General features: G+C 46.2%; 2 protein-coding genes across 21 annotated transcripts in view; one reads left to right on the forward strand and one right to left on the reverse strand.

The window, feature by feature from the left end:
* KLHL18 (kelch like family member 18) overlaps positions 1 to 23962 on the reverse strand; it is a 122838-nt gene that overhangs the window by 37319 nt on the left and 61557 nt on the right. For 12 of the 17 annotated variants that reach the window (XR_011462036.1, XR_011462038.1, XR_011462037.1 and 9 more), the window contains exon 1: positions 20425 to 20600. The exons of 3 other annotated variants lie outside the window; for them this stretch is intronic. Coding sequence is in view for 2 of the 14 variants with exons in the window: in XM_014483314.2 (XP_014338800.2) it covers positions 20425 to 20553 (129 nt within the window). In the remaining 12 variants the exon portion in view is untranslated. Of the gene's footprint in view, positions 1 to 20424; positions 20601 to 23962 lie in introns of those variants that run through there. 2 more of the 17 variants (XM_070360363.1, XM_070360364.1) reach the window with 2 other exon arrangements.
* Positions 20558 to 23962, forward strand: part of KIF9 (kinesin family member 9) — a 38073-nt gene continuing 34668 nt past the window's right edge. For 2 of the 4 annotated variants that reach the window (XM_070360359.1, XM_070360360.1), the window contains exon 1: positions 20558 to 21023. In XM_070360359.1, the coding sequence (XP_070216460.1) occupies positions 20663 to 21023 (361 nt within the window). In that variant the 5' untranslated portion in view covers positions 20558 to 20662. Of the gene's footprint in view, positions 21024 to 22016; positions 22263 to 23962 lie in introns of all 4 variants that reach the window. The other 2 variants (XM_005910738.3, XM_070360361.1) reach the window with 2 other exon arrangements.

The raw sequence follows: 23962 nt of genomic DNA on the forward strand, positions 1-23962 counted from the left end.
ATGCTAGCCAGATTACATCTGAATTCCGCGCTCAGTTAAGGGGAACAACTAATTTGTCTTTAGGTGATGGCACCTACATGCCATTTGAAAAATAGCTGTACCTACACCTAAACAATATAATTTATCTGGCCCACAGACTGGTGCAGGTGTTGATTTGAGGGCCCTTTGCAACAATTCTGCAGAATCCCTTTAGCATGGGAACCCCTGCACCAGAGGTACCTGGAGATCCCTCCTAGTTAGTGGTGTCTGAGACCTTGACTGAGCAAATGCAATCAGAAATCCTGAGCACCTCAGCTCTACCTAAGTTGTGACTTGCTTTAACACACACACACACACACACACATTTTCCCATTTTCTTCCTTGGAAAGACTAAGAAATCTTTCATTCCTGACCCTGCCCAGGTATCTTTGGATCAGCACAGATAGTGTAGCATGATATCATGAACTCTGTTCCTGTCAAAGGCAGGTGAGACTCAAGATTCAACTAGTTGCTTGTTCAGGCAGGAAAAGCAGCGGGCGAAATCTGAGTTGGGAGTAATCGGAGACAGGCGTCCCCAAAGAAAGCAAGAAATCTAGAATTGATTTCTGTCTGATGGGAAACATTTTGATCCTATTCCTCCTACCTTCAAGGAGCCCACAATAAACATAAATAAAACAGTAAGTGAATAGTTAAGTGCCTTGCCTGTGCAGACAGAATCCCCTTGGGATCAGTAAGGTTTAAGACTAAGCTTTTAGGCAGTCACAAGAGATGCTGAAATTGCATGACAAGTAGTAATCCATAATTTCACTAAGGCACACATTTGAATCATAAAAGCTATGAATCTTGTGGGTAAGGATGAGCCTATAAAAATGAGTAGGCATGGGTTAATCTGTAAAATTCCTTCTGGCTAGAAAGTCAATAATTGTCTCTTTAAGAGAGACAGTTATCATGGTAGATAAGAACAGATACTCTGGAACTAAATTAACAGCTAAATTATTAATTACTCTGAGTTCAAATCTAAGTTCTGCCACTTACTAGCAATGTAACCCTGGGCTAGTCATTTAACTTTACTGCCTCAATTCACAAATCTGCAAAAGTGGGGTAAACAGTACCTCCCTCATGGGGTTATTGGGAGGATTATATCGGCATTTACTGCAAGGCATTTAAAAGTGCATGGCACATATGATGTGCTACATAAGTGCTTGTTAAAGAAAGAAAGAAAGAAAGAAAGAAAATGTCCTTATATTGAGAATTTCACAGAAGTTATTTTTAATTCCTTTAAAGAAGGGGTCAACAAACCATGGTTATAGACCAAAATCTGGCCTGCCTACCTGTTTTTGAACTAAGTATAGGTTTTACATTTTCAAATGGTTGATAAAAATCAAGCCTCAGATTTCATGACATGTGAAAATCATATAAAATCCAACTTTGAGTAACCATATATAAAATTTTTGTTTTTGAACACAGACATGCCCATACAATAGCAAACTGAGTACCTGAGATAGTGACCACTGGCCCGCAAAACCAAAAAACTACCTGCTTCTTTACAGAAAAAGTTTGCTGACCTCTGCTCTAGAGTCATAGGGAACAAATATTATGAAGAGGGAGGTGAACACATTCTCTAGAAAGGGAAAGATGCTGACCACTTATTTAAGACACCACCCCATGCCCCACCCACATCACACCTGATTTTCAGAGGTCACACCCTGCTGAACTAGGATGAACTGTCTACACCTTGTGGAACCCAACACTGGGATACAGTGTCTAATACAAAAACACTCGTTCCTTTCGAAAAGGAAGTGAGCTCAGCCTGAAATAGAGGCGTTCACACAGGAGTCATGAATGGCCTGTATGGGCCTGCTACCACCAGTTGCCTTTTTTTTTTTAAACTTCAGTTTCTTAACCATAGTTACACAATCATCCTTTCTCCAACACCCCCATGGAGTTTCAGTGCTAATCAGCCTCAGCAAATAACGCAGCCTTGTGCACCAGCAATGCAGGAGGTGGACTGCCTGGAGATGCCCTGAAGCACTTGCCTTCAGACCTCAGGAACCTACCAATCCCCCACGTTATTCAGCAACCACCCAGCACAAAGCCAGTGAGGCCCAGCTGTCCACCTAAACCAGAATCTTATTCACGTGTCAGACAAGTAAGGCTACTGCATGTTTGAGATGTGACGCCTCAGTCTTAAGCATGATACTTTTCTGTTCTGAAGTCCAGTGGACTTCAAACTCCTTGAGGTAATAACGGTCTTGCACATCCCCTAAATAGTTCAGTAAATATTTATTGAAATTAAAATACCAACTCCATCCTTAATGGCTACCCAGAAAATCAACGAATCTTTGCGAAAATAAAGTAATATGGTAGGAAAAAAATGGCAGTTTCGCTAAAAGTGATAGCCAAAATGGACCACAGTTTCCTTCAGTTAAATTTAGAGAAGGATATGGAAGACTGAGCAGGGGGCATTGTGAATTTTCTACTCATTTCATTCAAAACTTTTTTACATATATAAGTAGATACAGTAAGGCTTCCCTCATAGCTCGTTTGGTAAAGAATCTGCCTGCAACGCAGGAGACCTGGGTTTGACTCCTGGGTTGGGAAGATCCCCTGGAGAAGGAAATGGCAACTCACTCCAGTATTCTTGCCTAGAGAATTCCAGGGACAGAGGAACCTGGCAGGCTACTGTCCATGGGGTTGCAAGAGTCGGACTTGACTTAGCGACTAAACCACCACCACCAGATACCGCAAACCTAGAAATAACCACACGCTTGATGGCCAGTACAACAACAATCTATCATGAATATTCATTATCATCTAGATATACGATGACCTCTATAGCTATGTAATATAAAGTTATTAGCTATGTATGAATAATGCTTAATAATATATTTGCTACGAATCCTCTGTAATAGCGCAATGATGATGACAACAGCTCCAGGTAACAAGGAGCTGGCGGGGGCTCCACCAACTTCTGTGTGTGATGAAGCAGTCTGCGGTGGGAGGATGCTGACCACACAGGGCAGGGGCCTTGGCAGCACTTCAGCTCCCCATCTTTTTTCCTGTTTGATTACATGAGACAGTGAATGATTGGTCTAGACTGCTGAGGCTGGTTCTGCATTTAAGAGTTCTGAGCACTGTGGTCTGGAGAAAGCCCTGGGAAAATGCAAGAAAGGGGGACCTTCCTTCCTGGTCTTCACAAACGGGCTCTAACCAAAGGTGGTTTTAGCTCTGACTGGCCCCTGGTGGTTACCTGGAAGCCCCCACTCAGCTCATCAGTTACGTCTTCAAGGACCCCAGGTATGAAAACGCCACAGAAGCGGCGTCTGCTGCAGGCATCAAAGGGCAGAGCAAACACAGCGCTGAACTGACTGGGAACACACTGCAGGGGACGCAGAAATGGTCGACAGCTATCTGCCGTGAAGATAACTCACTTTTTGAATCGGGGAAAATATCCTGACTCTGGAAAGGGATAAACAAACCCAGCATCCGACTGCCCATCGTAACTGGAGCGTGTGACCCCCCTGAGGCCAGGTGGACGGGAACTAGGGCCACTTGGTGTCCTCCTCTGTAAGTGTGAACGGTGGATTCCAGAGCAATGTGACTCCCAGCTCACCTTGCTCTCTCTCCCTCACCCACCAAAATGAGACCATTATAATAGCCCTAGAGCTAATAAGGAAATTGATTTTGTAATTTTAAAAGTCTCGAAAAGAAGGTCCGTCTCCAGGCTGAGACCTGGAGGATTCCACCAAACACTTAAAAAAGAACTAATACCAATTCTAAACTATCTCTTATAGAAAATAGAAGAGAAAGGGACAACTCAAACTGAAGTCAGTATTAGGCTAATACTCAAAGTAGACAACAGAGAGTACAAAAGAGAGGAAACTACAGACCAATATCCCTCAGGAATATAGATGCAAAATCCTTTAACAAAATACAAAAAGAATCATATACTGCAACCAAGTAGGGTTTATTTGGGGGATCCAAAGGAGATTCAATATTCAAAACTCAATCAATATAATCCACCATAAAAACAGGTTAGAAGAAAAATAAATCACATGACCCTCTCAATCAGGGATGTACAACAGAAAAAGCATTTGACAAAATTCAACACCTATTCATGATAAACACTCTAAAAAGACTAGAAATAGGGGGAATTGCTTCAACTTGATAAAGAACATCTACAAAAGACCATCAGCTACCTGCATAGTTACTGGTAAAAGACTGAATACTCTTCCCTGAGAAGAGGAGGAAGGCAGGGTTGTCTACTCCTACCATCGCTATTATGCATAGTCCTGAAAGTTCCAGCCAGTGCAGTGAGGTAACAAAAGGAAATAAAAGGAATACACATCAGAAAATAAGAAATAATAGTATCCTTATTTGCCAATGACACAATGGTCTAGTTACAAAATCCAAGGCAATCTACCAACCCCCACAGTCCCCTCCCCACACAAAAAAAATGCCAAACACCACCCAGAAATAACCTAGAACCAATGAGTGAGTTCAGCAAGGTCCCAGTATATAAGGCCACAGGACACAATATCATCATAGAAAATCAACTGTACTTCCACATACTGTTAACATGTGTAAGTCAAAATCTAAAATATAATTACGTAATTGCTCAAAAAAATTAAATGATGCGAATTTAACAAGTCGAGCTAACAGGATTGATGTGCTACAAAATGCTGATGAAAGACATCAAAGATCTAAATAAACGGAGAGACATACTGTGTGCAAGGATTACAAGACACAACGCAATAAAAATGTTGCTTCTCTCCAAATCAGTGCATAGATTTAATGCAATTCCTACCAAAATTCCAGCAAGAGTCTTTATAGCTATAAACAAGATTATTCCAAAATTTATACGGAAAGGCAAAGGAACTAAAATAGCTAAAGTAGTTCTGAACAAAAATTAAGTGCAAAGGGCCAAACAAGCACATGAAAAGATGTCTAACATCATTAGTCGTCAGGGAAATGTAAATCACAGCCGCAACGAGATGCCAGTTCACACTCGTGAGTGTAGCTGTTATTAGAAGAAAAAAAAAAGGAAGAAAAGAAAAAGAAAAATCAAACAGAAAGTCCCAAGCGTCGATGAAGATGTGACCACACTGGGACCCGTGAGCACTGCCGGTGAGATGCAAAATGGCGCAGCTATGATGGAAGGCAGTCTGGCTGTTTCTCAAAAAGTTAAACACAGACCAACAATATGACGCAGCGGTCCCGCTCCCAGGTATGCATCCGAAAGGACTGAACACAGTCTCAAAGATTTATTTGTACACTCGTGTTCACAGCGCCAGTATTCACAGTGGCCGAAAGATGGAGACAACCCAGGCGCCCATCAATAGATAAGGGGATAAATAAAATGCGGCATATACATATAACAGATCACTGCTCCGCCCTAAAAAGGATGGAATCAAGAAAAAGATAAGCCACAGATTGGAAGGAAATATTTGTAAAACACGTGTCTGAGAAAGGACTGTTATTCAAAAGATGCAAGAAACTTTAAAAAATCCATCAATAAGAAAACAGCTGAATTTAAAAATGGGCAGAAGACTTTAACAGACATCTCCCCAATACAGATGGCAAAAAATAAGTGTATTAAATAAGCATATTAGACACTCCACACCATGTCATCAGGGAAATGCAAATTAAAACAATGAAGTAACAATACATATCCACTAGGACGGCCAAACCCCAGGGCACTGCCGACACTGAATGCTGGCAAAGATGCGGAGCAACAAAAACGCTCACTCACCACTGGTGGGAACGCAGGACGGGACAGCTGCTTTGGAAGGCAGTGTGGCACCTCTGACAAAGCTACACGTATTCTTAGCATGTAACCCGGCAATCACGCTCCCTGGAATTTTCCCAAAGGAGTTAACAAAAGAGCTATCAAGCCATGAAAAGACATAGGCGACCCTTACATACATATTTAAGTGAAAAGAAAAAAATCTTTAAAAGGCATGCATCCAACTACCTGACATTCAACTATGGCGACAGTACAAGGCTCACTGGTTGCCAGGCTTAGGGAGGGCCCAACAGGTGCAGCACAGACGGTTTTCTGGGCCATGAGTTGCTCTGTGACACTACAGTGGTGGGCATGTGCCATTCATTTCTCAAAACCTTGGGACATACACCACCAAAAGTGAACGCTAATGTAAAGTACAGACTCTGGGTGGTATTGACGTGTCGATATAGGCTTACTGACTGTAACAAGTGTACCAGCTGGGTGCAGGATACTGATGGTGGGGAGGCTCCGTGTGCAGCACGAACAGGGAGTGTATGGGAAATCTCTGTCTTCAGTTCAGTTATGCTACGAACCTAAAACTGCTCTAAAAAAAAAAAAGAAGACTTTTTTTAAAAGGGGGATGAAATTCTAATACACACTACAACATGGATGAACCTTGAAAACATTATACTAAGTGAAATAAACCAGGCACAAAAGGACAATATTATATGATTCCACTTATGTGAAGGGTGTGGAATCGTGAAAACCACACAGACAAGAGAATACTGGGTTCTGCAGTACGTTTGTTTGGGTTTTCCCATAAGATGTCATGGAAAAACTCAAATGAACTTTTTGGCTGGCTCTATAAAACGAAGGAAACCAGGATCTGGGGGAGGGGCACTGGGGACTTGTTACTCAATGTTTATAGAGTTCTGCTTCAACTGATGAAAAAGTTTCCAAAACACACAGGGGCACCGGCTATCCCACACTGCGAATGCACCTAAGGCCACTGAACTGTATGCTTGAAATGGTTCAAATGGGGAACAGGTGAGACAGAACAAATACAGGGGGAGGAGCAGCTCTCCCCATCTCACTACCTGTCACACGTAAAGCCAGAGTGAGCACAGCCGTGCTGTCCCGGAGCAGGGAGAGAGACACTGACCAATGAAAGAGAATGCAGGACCCAGAAGAAGCCCCATCCAGGGACAGCCAACTGATTTCTGACAAACGCACAAAAGCATCTGCGCACCTCACATGGGAGAAAGACAGGGTTTTTAGCAAATAGGACTGGAGCAATTGGACACCCTTAGAAAAAAAAAAAAAGAACTTCGACATACACCTCGGTTTTTATAAAAATTAACTGCTATCTTGAAAGCAAGCCAGCAAGTGGGAAATTCAGGAAGCATTTCTATGTTGCAATCTTGAATAATCGTTTCTTCTTTGGGAAACCTCAGTTTTTGCTCTTAAGACTGTCGACTGATTGGATGAGGTCCACCCCATCTTGGAAGGTAATCTGCTCTACTCTAAGTTCACTTTTTAAACATTAATCACATCTTAAAAAAATACGCTCAGAGCAACATCTAGACTGGTGTTTGCTCAAACAACTGGGCACCGCAGCCTAGTCAAGCTGACACACAAAATTAACCATTGCACTCAGACAAGCTGGCAGGAATGTAAGATGGCACAGTCACTCTGCAAAACAATTTGGCGATTTCTGCTAGAACTGAAACTCAATTTACCACGTGGCATGGCAATTGTACTCTTCGGCACTTATCCCAGAGAAATGAAAACTGACATTCATACACAACCCTGTAAATGAATGTTCACAGCACCCTTTCTCGTAATATGTGAAAACTGGAAAGAACCTAAAGGTTCAGTGGGTGAATGGTTAAACAAAATGTGGTACATCCATCCACACCATGGAACACTCCTCAGATATATTAAAGAGCACACTACTGATACAACAAATTAGATGACCCTCAAATGCACTATGCGAGTGAAAAAAAGCCAATCTCAAAGGTCACATACTCTGTGATTCCATTTTATACACCATTCTTGAAATGAGAGGTGGGGAACAAATCAGCGGTTGCCAGCAATTAGGGATGGTGGGCGGGAGGGGGTGGACGTGATGATGAAGGGGCAGCACGAGGGACATCTCTGAGGTCACGGGGCAGCTCTGCACTGAGGAAGCGGAGGTCACCGGTAACCCTGACAAGAGCAGATGGTGGTTCCCTGACATGAAGAACTTACTTATCCTGAGTTCCACCAAAGGAGCAATCTTTCTCATGTTTCCTGGGATTGTCTAGAAATTAACACTCCTTATATGTTAAATGAATGAAGCCTGTGAATGAATCAACTCGATTTAAAATTGAGTCTGGTCATGTCAGTCCCCATTTTGTTGAGCTCCTTACTGCCTGCTGCTGCTGCTGCTGCTGCTAAGTCGCTTCAGTCGTGTCCGACTCTGTGCGACCCCATAGACGGCAGCCCACCAGGCTCCCCCGTCCCTGGGATTCTCCAGGCAAGAACACTGGAGTGGGTTGCCATTTCCTTCTCCAATGCATGAAAGTGAAAAGTGAAAGTGAAGTCGCTCAGTCCTGTCTGACTCTTAGCGACCGCATGGATTGCAGCCTACCAGGGTCCTCCATCCATGGGATTTGCCAGGCCAGAGTATTGGAGTGGGGTGCCATTGCCTTCTCCGCCCTACTGCCTGAGTCAGATCCAAATTCTAAACTGGCCCCCATGTACCTAACCAGTTTTATGCCTCACCAAGGCCTCTCTTCTGGGCTTCCCTGGTGGCTCCGACAGTTAAGAATCTGCCTGCAATGCAGGAGACCAGGATTCAATCCCTGGGTGGGGAAGATTCCCCTGGCGACGGGAATGGCTACCGACTCCAGTATTCTCGTCTGGAGAATTCCATGGACAGAGGAGCCTGGCAGGCTACAGTCCATGGGGTCACAGAGTCAGACAAGACTGAGCGACTCACACGTTCATGCCTCTCTTCTGAGCTGCTGCCAATTCCCTTACATGGCCCTATTCCCTTGCCTGGATCCTTATTCCTTACTTTTCTGCCTGGTGATTTCCTCCTCAACCTCTGAAGATCCAGCTCAACTGCTCCCTCCTCTGAGGGGCTTCCCTGACCCCCAGGCAGTAGGCTCCCCTATTCCCGCAGCACTTGATAGGAGCCTCCAGCACAGAAGATACCGCACTATGTTGCCCCTAATGAATGTCTCCCCATCCAGGCTGAAGAATCTTCCCACGGAAAGGAAAGATTGAATCCTAGCACTTAACACAGTGCCTCATTCTTGAGTCTGCCGAATGAATCCTAAAATGATTTCATCTAAAAGGTGAGAGCTCTCAGTCCTTCATCTGGGGTACAAGTCACACAACTTTTGAGGAGTTTCACCTCATCTTTCTGGCTCAGGGCTGGGGGAGCCAGTGGAAGGAAGACACTGGCCCTTGACTGAAGAGAGCATAAGGAGCGTTACTCTCTGACCTTATTTGAAAACTCGTCAGCTGAAGTAAAAGCCTCAAGAAAAAGAGGATCAAGCTTGGGGCCAACCCGTGGAGGGCTTGCCTTCCACACTAACAGTGCATCTTGGACCCTAGAAGAAATAAACAAGCCTCACTGTAGATGTCCGGTTCAGGGCCATATCCAACAAGGGGTGGGGCTGTGTCCCTGGATAGCTTGCCTGCCAGGCCTGGACAGGGGCAGAAGGATGCTCATCCTACTACAAGCAGAAATGCTTAGTCCTCACAAACCCACGGGGCTGGGAATGAGACAAGTACAACAGAATGCACGGAACTGGTTCAGTCTGGGGGTTTGATGCTGTTTTAAAGCACATTCTGTGAATGGACAGCCAACAAGGAGCTACTCTACAGCATATGGAACTCTGGTCAGCGTTGTGTGGTGGCCTGGATGGGATGGGAGTTTGGAGAGAATGTATATGTACAGGTATGTACATGTATATGTATGGCTGGGTCCCTTTGCCGTACACCTGAAACTGTAACAGTTTGTTAACTGGCTAAACCCCAATCCCAAAACTGGCTTCCTTGATAGCTCCGCTGGTAAAGAATCACCTGCAATCCAGGAGACCCCGGTTCGATTCCTGGTTCTGGAAGATCCGCTGGAGAAGGGATAGGGTACCCACTCCAGTATTCTTGGGCTTCCCTTGTGGCTCAGCTGGTAAAGAATCCACCCGTAATGCAGGAGACCTGGGTTCGATCCCTGGGTTGGGAAGATCCCCTGGAGAAGGGAAAGGCTACCCACTCCGGTATTCTGGCCTGGAGAATTCCAGGGACTGTATGGTCCATGGGGTTGCAAAGAATCAGACATGATTGAGCAACTTTCACTTTCACCAATACAAAATAAAAATTAACAACAACAAAAAAAGCAGTGTGAAACCCTCTGTGATGAAGCTTGGGTCTCTCCGCTTTAGGGGGCCTCACTGGGTAAGTGATTCAGGAAGGGGGTGAGGGAGGAAGTGGTTGACCAGCTAGCACTAAAAAAAGAGCTGGGGCTATGGTCCCACGGAATGAAGCAGTCAAGAGCTGGCTAAACATTCAGGCCTGTCCCCACCTCTTTCAAACCCACCCCCGCCTCATCCGCGTCCAGTAGGGAAGGATGGGAGGAAAAAGGGAGACGGGAGGAAGGAGCCCTCAGAAACCACTGAACATCTAACCATACCAACCACATTCGATCTGCAAATGTTTCTCACCAGCTCAGATGCCTGACCGTGAGAATTCAAGGACTTCAGTCAGCATTCCACCCACCTTCCCAATCATACCTTCCGCCTGGCTCCCCTGTGTCTTACTTGCTCAAGAAACATCCTGCATACACTCCTGCAAGCCTGGGCTCTTGAACCGGCTCTCCCCAGGCTCTTCCTACCATGTCTGTCTGTCAAAGTCCTATTCATCTTGCAAGGTACCAACGAGACACCATCCTCTCGACGAAACCATCACAAACCCTCTTAACTGGAAGTAACTGCCATCCCTCAGGCCTCTGGTGATATTGGTGCAGTTACAGAACTTACCACCCTCTGCCTTGTCTCACAGTTAACTGATGGCTATCTATCTCCCCTACCAATCTTTAAAGTCCAAAGAAAGAGGCTGACTCCCACTCATGGCAGGGTGCCTCACACACGCAGCAAAGCATCATGCACAGCTAAATGCACTGCAGCAATATGCTGACTGAAGGAGTATCTCCAACCTAACGCCAGAGGCCCTGGAAGGGCACTCAGCAAACACTTTTGAGAGCTTGAAACATGCCAAGAACAGTGTTAGATAAGAGATGCTTCCCATGCTTCCGAAGCTCAACGTCTAGAGGGAGAAAGACGTTCTCACAAGTCTCTGTGTTAGTGTGCTAAGCAGGGTTGGGGGGTGGCAGGTGCACAGGACACACCAGAGTCTACTCAGAAGCTCCAGGGTGGGGCCTGAGTCTGCACTGCTTACAGGCTCTTAGGCAAGGCTGAGGCCGATGCCATGATGCTACTCCGAGTAAGCAGGGGTTGAAGTAAAGTGGGAGAGATTAACTATACCTGGAAGGACATGAGAAAACTGTCATATCTCACACAACATCTCCCCACCGTGATAGGGCAAAAGAAAGCAGATGGCACGGGTCTCTGCCCATACAGGTTGGCAGGGAGTCAGGTGTGCAAATTTAGGACCACAAGACAGTGCTGAACAGACACAAATGCAAAGTGTTTTAGGAGAACAGAGAAAGGAGTGTCTGGTCGCTTCTCTCCCTTTGAGAAGGGAAAACTGCAAAAGGAGCTATGAAGCGTGGGTAGGACTCTGCTGGCCAAGGGGAGCGGATACTCCAAGCCCCGGGAATATTAGAGCGGAGGCCCAGAAGATGGAGAACTGACGTCCTAAGATACAGTCAGCAGCTGAGACTGTGGGCAGCTAGGAGAGAAGGGCAGAGAGGGGCCGGGTCTGAAGGAACTGGAGTATCGAGAACACAGGTGGAGATCTAGAAAAGTTGTGCAGGGTGGCCCCTAGAACATCCTTAAGCTTCTTCCTCTTAAAGCTCCCAGGAGGCAGCCACGGATTTCTGAGAGCAGCTTAGGATAATCAGAGGTTCAGTTAGATCAGCAGTCCTTCCATCCATCCTACGGAAAACCAGCCACCGTCTGCTGCTCCTGGGCTCCACCACCCCACGGCTCTCCCCACGTCTTGCCGACTTAGAGTGACGAGACGGCCTACAGACACGCAGGACAAAAGATGAGCTTCACCCAACGTGGGCAGGATCCCCTCTGAAACCCACCAAGAGCTGAGCAGCTCTGTTCTACCTTCCTGCTCCGCCAACAAGTTTCTAACCTCTGATTTTCTTTGTGGTGTGGAAGAACAGACGTTCCTTCAAGAACAAGCCAGAACTGGTCTCTTGCTCTGGCTATTAGCATTCTCCCTCCTGAACGGGAAAAGAAGAGGAAAGTGCAAACGATACCGTGTGCTTGCTTCATGAATTGTGGAAAACGCATCCTACCTTAGATACACCTGCAGCCTTAGATACATCTCTAAGACCCACTCTGCCTTGCCTTCATTGCCCCCTCATTCATTCATCCGTAGATAAATAAATGATATCTGGCTTCATTCATTCACTTGCTCATTCAACACGTATCTGTGAGCCGTACTGTACTGTGCAAGGAACTATGCTGGGCTGGGGGCTGCCTCTCTGATCCTGCGTCCTTTTACTATTTTCCTGGGCCACTCTATTCTTATCACACCAGCTGCCTGCTGTCCCCACAAACGTGAACTATGCTCCTGTTTCACTTGTGCTGATCATTCGCTCTGCCTAGAATACTCTTCCCTCAGATACGCTCATGGATTCCTCCTTTACTTCCTTCAGGTCTTTACTCAGAGAGACTGGCTCAGGTCCCTCCAAAAAAACCCAGCACCCAGTCCCCTTACTATTCTTCTTGACTTTTCTGTCAATGTCACCGCTGGACATTTTATACTGTTCATTTGTTCACTGTGCCCCCTTGGGGAAGGTAGTAAGCTCACACCCGTAGGGGCTCTGCCTGCTCGGCTCCTGCCCCGGCACTTCGGACAGTGCTCGACTCAGGGAAGGCGCTGACATTATCTGCTGATACCCTGTTGAATGAGAATGAAAGGGAGGCCACTCAGGACAGACCTGAAAACCAATCCCCTGGCTGCACCAAGACCATCCCATAAAGGGTCTGCAGCGATTCTCAGCACGCTGCCAGAGTTAAAGAATCCCCAGGTTAGGAAAAGGTGAAAAGGGTCTGAATTGGGACAGTGGGTTACTGAGCACCTGCTCTGCAGACGCCTCACTAAATGCTGCACTCACAGCCCGTTTTCACGGAGTTATAATCCTGTAGATAACTATGTAATTATCATTACTGATAAATGTCACAAAAGGCACCTGAAAGAGAGAGGACGAGATAAAACCAACCTGAGAGTTTCAGTCCTACATGACTAGACGGGTGGTGTGCCATCTTTAAACAAAGCAAACAGAAGAAGAGATGGTTTAGAAGAGGCCTCATTTTAGACTCAACGAGCGTAAGGGTCAACAGGACAAATGGGAATGCAGATCCAGTGCTCAGGAGAGAAACAAGAGGCTGAAACCTAGATCTGAAAGGCATTTGTAATTTGTAGACTATGCCAAGAAAGATGCTGTTGGAAGACAGGTTAGCATAATGTGTTTCACTGATCCTCTAGCTCTGTTAAGATGACATGACTTTTACATTTTACAAATAAAAAGCTTATAACGTGTATGCCTCACTTAAATGTACATCTCTTAGAAGTTGATTCCTTTTAAGTGACCATTTGAAGTGCAGTCATAGGGCTGAGCTAATAAAAAATGTGGTTCCTAATGAGTGAAGTGACTTACTGCAAACACTGAAGATTAAGGACGATTACTCCTTAGCATGAAATGTTTCTGACCAGGGGATCTAGGAAGAGAGACAAATTCTGTTTTTAGTGTCTTTCCAGTTACAAAGCACTGTAAGCAATCTCAATGGCCCACTAGCTAACAAGTCTTCAGCTTGTCTCTTCTTTTTAAATTGTAGTAAAATATACATAAAACTTACTGTTTTAACCATTTTTAGGTGTACAGTTCAGTGACACACTGTTGCAGAACCATCACCACCACCTATCTTTAGAACCTCACCTTTCTAAACAGAAACTCAGTACCCATGAAACACTGACCCCGATTCCCTCCTCCCAGGCCCTGAGAAATCGCCATTCTACTCTCTCTTTTTATGAAGTTGACTACTCTGGTTACCCCATTTAAGAAGAATCATATAATATCTGTCCTTCTGTGACCAGCTTATTTTGAAACGTAGCGTAATGTCTTTAAGGTTCATCCATTTGCGCTTAGGGTTGGAATTTCCTTCCTTTTTAAGGCTGAATAAAAGATGGGCTCGATAAAGGACAGAAATGGTATGGACATAACAGAAGCAGAAGATATTAAGAAGAGGTGGCAAGAAAACACAAAAGAACTGTACAAAAAAGATCTTCACGACCCAGATAATCACGATGGTGTGATCACTCATCTAGAGTCACACATCCTGGAATGTGAAGTCAAGTGGGCCTTAGGAAGCATCACTACGAACAAACCTAGTGGAGGTGATGGAATTCCAGTTGAGCTATTTCAACTCCTGAAAGATGATGCTATGAAAGTGCTGCACTCAATATGCCAGCAAATCTGGAAAACTCAGCAGTGGCCACAGGACTGGAAAAGGTCAGTTTTCATTCCAATCCCAAAGAAAGGCAATGCCAAAGAATGCTCAAACTACTGCACAATTGCACTCATCTCACATGCTAGCAAAGTAATGCTTAAAATTCTCCAAGCCAGGCTTCAGCAATACGTGAACTGTGAACTTCCTGATGTTTAAGCTGGTTTTAGAAAAGGTAGAGAAACCAGAGATCAAATTGCCAACATCCGCTGGATCATGGAAAAAGCAAGAGAGTTCCAGAAAAACATCTATTTCTGCTTTATTGACTATGCCAAAGCCTTTGACTGTGTGGATCACAATAAACTGTGGAAAATTCTTCAAGAGACAGGAATACCAGACCACCTGACCTGCCTCTTGAGAAATCTGTATGCAGGTTAGGAAGCAACAGTGAGAACTGGACATGGAACAACAGACTGGTTCCAAATAGGAAAAGGAGTACGTCAAGGCTGTATATTGTCACCCTGCTTATTTAACTTATATGCAGAGTACATCATGAGAAATGCTGGACTGGAAGAAGCACAAGCTGGAATCAAGATTGCCAGAAGAAATATCAATAACCTCAGATATGCAGATGACACCACCCTTATGGCAGAAAGTGAAGAGGAACTCAAAAGCCTCTTGATGAAAGTGAAAGTGCAGAGTGAAAAAGTTGGCTTAAAGCTCAACATTCAGAAAATGAAGATCATGGCATCTGGTCCCATCACTTCATGGGAAATAGATGGGCAAACAGTGGAAAGAGTGTCAGACTTTATTTTTTTGGGCTCCAAAATCACTGCAGATGGTGACTGCAGCCATGAAATTAAAAGACGCTTACTCCTTGGAAGGAAAGTTATGACCAATCTAGATAGCATGTTCAAAAGCAGAGACATTACTTTGCCAACAAAGGTTCGTCTAGTCAAGGCTATGGTTTTTCCTGTGGTCATGTATGGATGTGAGAGTTGGACTGTGAAGAAGGCTGAGCGCCGAAGAATTGATGCTTTTGAACTGTGGTGTTGGAGAAGACTCCTGCGAGTCCCTTGGACTGCAAGGAGATCCAACCAGTCCATTCTAAAGGAGATCAGCCCTGGGATTTCTTTGCAAGGAATGATGCTAAAGCTGAAACTCCAGTACTTTGGCCACCTCATGCGAAGAGTTGACTCATTGGAAAAGACTCTGATGCTGGGAGGGATTGGGGGCAGGAGGAGAAGGGGACGACAAAGGATGGGATGGCTGGATGGTATCACTGACTCGATGGACGTGAGCCTGAGTGAACTCCGGGAGTTGGTGATGCACAGGGAGGCCTGGCGTACTGTGATTCATGGGGTCGCAAAGAGTCGGACACGAATGAGCAACTGAACTGAACTGAATATTCCCGTGGATATATGGAATATTATTGCACTGAATGTATGGAACAAAATAGACCACATCTTGTTTATCCATTCAACCACTGATGCAGCACACCACTGGGCTGCTTTCGTCTTTTGGACACTGTGAACAATGATGCTATGAACTGGCTTGTACACATATCTGTTCTTGAGCTTATTTTCCAAAAAAAGCATTTCTGTGTTCTCATCAGATATGCAGCACACTGCCCAGACATATTGAGCCGCACCTGAGCTACTGATCTACCTGGCCTGCCACAAGCCCGAACTCTGGCCTTTACCTTCCCAGCCCTGCACACAGCCAGTCAGATCCATGGGAACACAGGAGCCATCACGGTCTCCTCTGGCCTGCCCCTGTGCAAGCAGCTAAGCATCCTCAGCTTCCACTGAGACAGAAAGGGACCATGGTGTCCTCGGTTAATATTTCGGAATAGTCAGCTTCAAGCTTCAACAGAGCTGCAAGGCTTTAAAGACGAGATACTGGGACTTCTCTGGTGGTCTGGAAGCTGAGGTGCTCCCAACGCAGGGGGCCCAAGTTCGCTTCCTGGTCAGGGAACTAGACCCCACGTGCTGCAACTAAAAAGATCCCTCAAGGAAGACAGAAGACCCATGTGCCACACAGAGACCCAGCACAGCTCAATAAATAAATATTAAAAAAAAAAAAAGATGAGATGCATAACGTAACAGTAGCTTCTCCTATGTCAGTTATCGGTCACAGACCAGGCCAGTCCCTTGATCAACTGCTGTGAGCTGGAAAAAAAAAAAAAGTTTTCCATTTCTGGTTCACCTGTACTCTTTAACAAGAGCTGCTTCCAATCTCTGAAACCACAGAAGTAGACGCTGGGGCAATAAAGCAAGTGTAACTTACTCCACAAGTCTTAAACTTTACAGAGGCTGTATCAGTATACAATAGGGGTCAGCCAATGCGTCTGGCCAACACCTGTTTTTATAAATAAAGTTTTACTGGACCACAGCCAGACCCACTCATTTATATTCTATGTACAGCTGCTCCTGTGCTACAACACCCAGAGTTGGAGAGCTGCAACTGAAACAGTGTGACCCACAAACCCTAAAATATTTACTATTTGGCTCTTTACAGAATATGCTTGCCAGCTCCTGGTTCACACATCTTGGTTCATTCTTTCTCCTCCCCAACTAGAAACAAGTAATGATGTGGTCCACTGTTTGGGTAGAAAAGGCCTAGATGGACTGTGAGGAAGTTGGCTGGTTTCTATGCCAAGGAGACAATGGGAGTGCCAACAGTCAACAAACCTAAAGTAGAAAGGCAGATGCCATACTTGTAATTCAGGAGGAGCTAGGAACACATCTTTGGAGAAAGGACATGGTCTCATTTTCCATCAATCAGCCCACAAGTTGAACCAGGTGTGGCCAAGGGGCAAACAATGGAGTCTCATGTACAAAACAATAAAGGAACCACCTGCAGTACGAAGCATCCCCAAAGACAGGCTTCTGACGTTCACCCAGATGGCTGGCCAAGCGCCAGAAGCCACAGGATGAACCCAGTGAACGTTGCTCGGTTAGGAACTGATTTTCCAAGGTACCTCAGTTGGGCTGCACACAGCAGGCCTACAAGGCCTGTATGTGCCCAGCTTTAAGACCAAAGGAAGAACCTGAAGTCAGCAACAGAGCCATCAACGGTTTAATGGATAGCAGGGATCTTATACGTCTGAAACAAGGTCCTGGAGGGGCATCCCACTGTGTGCAGAAGGCAGGCAGGACATGGGGGTAGTCTTCACTCCCAAGTGGAAGGAGATGACCAGTAGTAGGGAACCTGATGTCAGGTGGGCTCATTAGTCACCAGGGAAACCAACGGAAGGCACACCCCAAACTGTGAGGGGTGAGGGGGGCAGGCAATAAGAGGGTGGAAAGGCCAGTCATGTGAGCAGGATATAGATGGAGCAGGAACTGGCTGGGCAGGAGATGTTCAGAGAGCAAGACAACAGCCATCTTGAGTAGCCTGACCATGTAACTCTCTTTCTCCACCTACAGTCAGGCAGCATCAAGCGCTTTCATTCATCTAAATCAGTGTCCAAATTTAACAACACCCCCGACATAACTCACAAAAGAAAGAGCAAAACTGACTTTTTGATGACTATGAATTCATAGCACAGGTGCCCACTGTGATATGTGAACATGTGCTCTAATGGAACACACTCTTCCCCTTAATTTTAACTACTCATCAAAAAGAGGCAAGGCTGAAAAGGAAACACAGCTACCTGAAAAAAGTGAGTAGAGAGCCCCGGTAATGAACAATATTCAGAAGCACAGGATTTCCCAATACAGGGTCATCTCCACATCAAAAGTCAAGAAGTCTTAGGTCCAGAAGACTAGCAGAAAAAGCCCGTGTCTGTCTCCTGTCTTGAAATAGAAGAGCGATACTGCACCTGGCCGTACACATCACTGTCCTTTGTGCTCACAGAGGACGCTGCTGACAGAGGACAGCTTGTTTCCTGTTCTGCTTTATACACCATTAGCAGGTGAGTAATCTGACAGAGAATGCAAAAGCATTGCTTCCACCAACCAACAGCTGTGTTGGATCTCAGATAATACAGCTTTGTGCCTTAGGCAATCCCTTAATATCGCTAAGCCCCAGGGTTTTTTCATCTGTGAAATGGATGGCTTTGTTAGAAGACCTCGATGGCTCCTTTTAATATGATTATTCTAGCTCTCTAATGGGAGAAGGCAATGGCACCCCACTCCAGTACTCTTGCCTGGAAAATCCCATGGATGGAGGAGCCTGTTGGGCTGCCGTCTATGGGGTCGCACAGAGTCGGACACAACTGAAGCGACTTAGCAGCAGCTCTCTAAATATACTGGTATAACTCAGTAATGACACACAACATAAAAATGGCGCGCACCAACAAGTCCTTACCTCACTTCCTAATATCCTCCTCCACCTACTCTTTCATCACAAAATTAGTATGACAACAAATTAGGCAAGATTCCAGATTCAAATGTGTGGCCCTTAAAGTCAGCTTCAGTGAAAATTGTGTACTTGGGTTTAGTGGGTTAGGGTGAGGGTTATTTAGTGTGACCATCTTACTCCATCACGTCCTTTTTGCATCTCTGTGTCTTAGAAGCTTTCCCTGGCTTACCCTTACAGCCTAAATCTTAATCCGAAAATTCACCCCCATTATTGCTTTTCACCAGTCTCTACTCACCCCAAGTGTTACTGCCACAAACAGATCATTCTCTTGCTTACAAATCTCTAGAACCCTCAACACCTGCTTCCATGTGATCACTGTGAACAAAAAAACCTCTCATTTATATTTATTTTCTGTTTCCTTTAGTCCAGCTCATTTTTCTCAAACCACTCGCTCCCCACAAAAGATGCTGTCCCCTTGCTGTCCACTTCACTCCTCTCCTGGAAAACTAATCTCCTTCAGGAGGGCTTTTTTTTTCCTATTAAAAATTTTTTTTAATTTATTTTTAATTGAAGGATAATTGCTTTACAATACTGTGTTGGTTTCTGTCTCAGAAGGGGTTTAGAGTGACGAAAACCTTGGCTGGGCATTATGCAAAGAATACCGCAAGTTTTCTCATTTAATCCTCATATGAATACTAAGAATTAGAAATCATCCCTATTTTTACATTTGGAAAGCTGAAGCTAAGAGAGCTTAAGTAACTTGCCCAAGGATTTTAATCCAAATCCTTCTTCTGTCTCCAAAGCCACACTCCTAACCATTCTACTTAACTGTCTCAGGAGGTCTGACTCAGAAATGTGGAAGAGGAAGTTTCCTTAACCCTGCGGAAAACAAGAAGAGCACAAAGATCTCTGCATAGTTTTATTTTTTAAACAGGGGCCTTCGCAGATGCTAACATCCTTCTAGCCCAAGCCCAACAGGGAACAGGATTTCCAGCAGCATCTCCACCTGGAGAGCTCCACCTGGCTCAGCAGCTCGGCCGCAGAGCAGGACAGCATGCCTCCGCAGCAGGAATGGATACAAAAGCACGGGAGGAAGGCTGGGTCTTGTGCCCAGAATGCCAACAAGGAACAGGTGGTTAAGAGAGCCCTGTCCCCACGGGAGGCCATCAGTCCATTCTCCGGGACCCCTGCGGTGCTGGTAGCGTGCCTTCCAGTGTGGGGTCAGGGGAGTGGCCCACCTCAAAAGATTTCCAGATCCGATTTTAAAAGCTCTTATTACGAGACAAGGCAGGGGGAGCAATGACTCCTCAGGAAGAGCCCACGCCTCTATCACACCGCAGCTAACTAGGAGGGGGCACGTCTGTGGTGACAAGAAAAGGTGCTTTTCCGTGGTGCCCATCAAAGGTAGAAAGAGCCACCGCCCCCTTTCTCCACAGAGCGGCTGCAAGTCCGTTTTTTTTTTTTTTTTTCCTCGTCTGTGTGACAGAAAAAGGAGGCGGGTACCCCAAGGTCTCCACTCCGAGGGCCTCAGCGGCGCACCTCTTAGCGTTTCCTTCTAAGGTCTGAGACTGAAAGGCTGACCCTGTCCGTCTACCCGCTCAGCCCCAAGCCCCCTCTGCCGCTCGGCACCTCTCTTTCCCCGCCGGTCGCTCTCACTCCCACCTCGTTTCCCCACCCCTCAGCGCGCTAGACCTCTCTTCCCCGATCCCCCCATCTCTCTTCCCTCCCCGTTCGGCCCCCGGCCCTTTCAGCACCGCGCTGCCCGACCCCTGGGACCTTGAGCGTCACGTCGCACAGCTTGCCCTGCCGCCGGATCTCCTCCATGACGCCGTAGCCGCGACTAGGCAACTCGGACACGGAGAAGTGCACCAGGTCCTCCAGCTCCTCCGCGCCGTCCTCCACCATCTTCCCCGGCCGCCGAGACTGCGCAGGCCTGGCTGTGCTGGCTCGGAACTAAACTGGGCGGGGCGAGGGCGCGGGCGGACGGCGGCCCGGAGCGCCGGGCCGGCGTCGAATGGGCCTGCGCGGCCGCCGTAGTCTCAAATTGGTCTGCGCCGGAAGCCGGGCCTCGCAGTTTCCCAGGTCTTGCGGCTCCGTTCCCCAGCTACCCCGACCCTGGCTTCGTGCCTGCAGCTCCCGCAGTCTTTCTGGATTAATCGGTCCCATTGCTTGTCCTCCTCTTTCGGCCCTGACCTTATTCATATCGCAACAGAGGACCGCGGACTTCGTTTCCGCCACCACCTCGTACTTCCGGAATAGCCAGAAGCGGCCCGTTGCCACGGCGACCGTATACACAGACTGGCAGCGGCGCTGCCGGTATTCCGTAGCTGCTAATGCAGCGGTCCGGCTGGGAGAGGGCTCCTGCCTCCCGAGCGGTGAGCAGGGGTCACGCGCGCTCGGGATGGGGAGAAGGGAGGCTGGAAAGGGGGGTCTCCGCCCGGTGACGGGCAGTTGCTGGAATCTGAAGACCGCTCCTCGTGGGAGTTCCCCGACTTGGCTCGCTGGTCTCCTCCACCGGGCGGAGGAGGGTGCGGTGTCAAGGGGATTCTTTCAGCCTTTTTGCCGCTTAGGGCCTTCGGATCTAATATTCCCTGGTTTCACGAAGGTCCTGCGTCGCGCCTGAGGTTCAGGGACCTCTGCTCTTCTGGACCCTTTTTTATTCGTCGGTTTTCTAACTCGGGAAGCCTGGCGTGCTGCAGTCTATGGGGTGGCAAAGAGTCGGACATGACTAAGCGACTGAAATGACTTACTAACTAGAGAGCTTTGGGATTACCAGTCCCGACCCTTTTCTTTATAGATACAGAAACCGCTCCAGAGAGACACAGAAATGGTCCCAAGGCCCATTGCCTCCCAGACTCCACACAGAGGTCCAGCCTGTTGGGTTAGAAAAAGGAGAAAGGCCAGTTCGGCTTCGGTCCGAATTTGGGGACCTAAGATGCTGCTGCTTTTTTGGTGGCTGTGATTGTTCTTGAGAGTCTGTTCTGGACAGGAGCGCTGAAGACAGGAACCCACCTGAACCTCTGCTTTTCTCCAGTTTTTAGGGGTGCTGGGTGGCAATCTGTTCACTCACCCCTAAAACAAGTGAGGAAACTGTGAGCCTTTAAGCAGAGAGGGCTCCTGGTGACTACTCAGAGGTTCACTTATTTACACCAGAGATATCTAAGGGTGGTGTCCATGAGGGAGAGGCATTCCCCACAAGATCCTAGAGAGAAGGACTCTACTAAAAGGGAGAGCGTGGTAAGGAACTGAGACGGCTTTTTCCAAATGGTGCCTGGAAACCTAGTGTCCTCCTGGAAGGGCTGTGGGCTCAGGGGTTGGTGGTGGTGAGGGAAGGGAGTGACATCTTGTGCCCTTTGGGGCTCTCTCAGTAGTGACTGAAGATGGACCTACACATGGAGATTCAGCCACCCTCTGACTTCCAGCCATGACCACCACCATCACCAGTCACCATTTCTTAAGCACCTGCTCTGTGCTTGGCAGTGTTCTGGACTTAGAGGGGGGATTCAAACAAGATAAAAGGCACCATCCAGTCCTTCAAGCAGCTTGTTATTTAATTTGGGAGCTGAAACTGTCTCAAATGATGCGGTCTAAGAACAGTAACAAGCATTATTTCAGTAAGTGCAAGATGGCATGCATGGGGTCCCTAAATGTCTGGTGTTTGAGGGGCTGCTGGCTAGTGGACACAAAGGAGGCATGCAGTTAATAGAGGAGGTTTGTCTGGGGAGAATATAGCTCCTGGCATGCCTGGAGCAATGGCGCGAGCATGGGGAGAATTGGGAAGCACAGATAGAATGGCTGCATGTGCATGTTGGCAAATTCCTGGGCAGAAAGGGGGCAGGCTCTGAGGGGAGGGTGATGCTTGGAGCTGGCCTGTGCTGCTCCTGGGCTGTCTGTGGGTAGGGGCTGCCAGGAGGGAGTTTTAGGCACCTGCCCCCAGAACATGCTCCCTTTCAGAGGGCACCCTGGACAGCATCTTAACTTCCCTGAGCAGGAGGACGGGCCCTCAGACCGGAATGGGGAACTTTAGAGAGTGACACTGCTTGCCTAAGTCAGCACACCTCCCTCTACTCTCCACTCTCCCAATATCCTAGATCAAAGTGAACCTGGAGATGAGATAATCTTTTCAGCTTTTTCAATTCAGCAGTCCTGTTAGAGCTACTTGGGACTTTTTATTTCTAGAGCTCAGTCTTACAAACAAAATTTTTAGACCTGAAATGGGACAAGGCATGATCCTTACCCACCTGAATACCTTTCACATTCATTTTCTAAAAATGGAAAGATTTTTAGCTTTCCTTAGAATTATTTGACATTTTCTCTCAGTACTTCATCTTTTGTCATCGGTGTATAAGAGGCACCTAAAGAGCTGATTACATTTTAAGTTCCCCCTTAAAGCAGTAAAAATCAGTGTGATTATTACTTCTATTTAATAACTTTCTTTGCTTTTCCACTCTTGATCAATGTTAGAACCAGAATTTACTAGGTGACAGTATTAAATATATTTACACAGACGTTCTCAGGAGAGAGAACCTAGTGTGATTTGACCAATGAGACTAGTATCCAATAAAATGTGAGATTTCTTAGTTATCATTTGGAGGGTGGCACAATTCAGTTTTTTTAAATGTTTGTGAAATACTTTAGTTATACAAGATATTAGAGATCTAACTGACAACAGCCCCTTTTCTAGCATCTCTGCTAACTGGTGTCTTGCTTTACTGTTTATGATGTTTATAGTCCTTATTTTGAGAGTCTTTTCCACTATAGGAAAATTCTACATAATAATAAGGTTATTTACCTAAATTTCCCTCCCTGTCACTTACAGCTTTAAGCCTTCATCCTATTTGATGAAACTACATTCGGTGTTTAACATTTTATTACACATGGTAATTATTCATGATAGTATGAATGAAGGAATACAGACATATGTGTGTCTACCTGAAAATGATAAGAATGCACATAATTAGGTTTTAGGGAGGCAGAGGAGGTAGGGGACTGATTTTTCTCTCAATGGAGTGGTGGAGAAGAAAGAATATTTGACTGCAGGCTCCATTAAATATACTTCCAGGAAATCTTTTTTTCTGATCTATGTTAGTCTAATGGAAGTAGAGGAGGAGGTGCTACATCTCAGGTAAGGTATGTTAATGAAAAAAAAATTAGTTCTAATGCATTTCATAGTAAGTATTTTAAGAGGAAAATACAATGAAGAAGGCAAAGTGTAGGTGGACTCTGATACAGAACGTTTCTAGAATCCACATCTGAACTTAGGCCCACTGAAGGGAGCATTCTTTTTGTTTTGTACTTTGGTCTCTTAGGGGGT

This window comes from Bos mutus, chromosome 22, assembly GCF_027580195.1.
Source record: "Bos mutus isolate GX-2022 chromosome 22, NWIPB_WYAK_1.1, whole genome shotgun sequence".
Lineage (NCBI taxonomy): Eukaryota > Metazoa > Chordata > Mammalia > Artiodactyla > Bovidae > Bos > Bos mutus.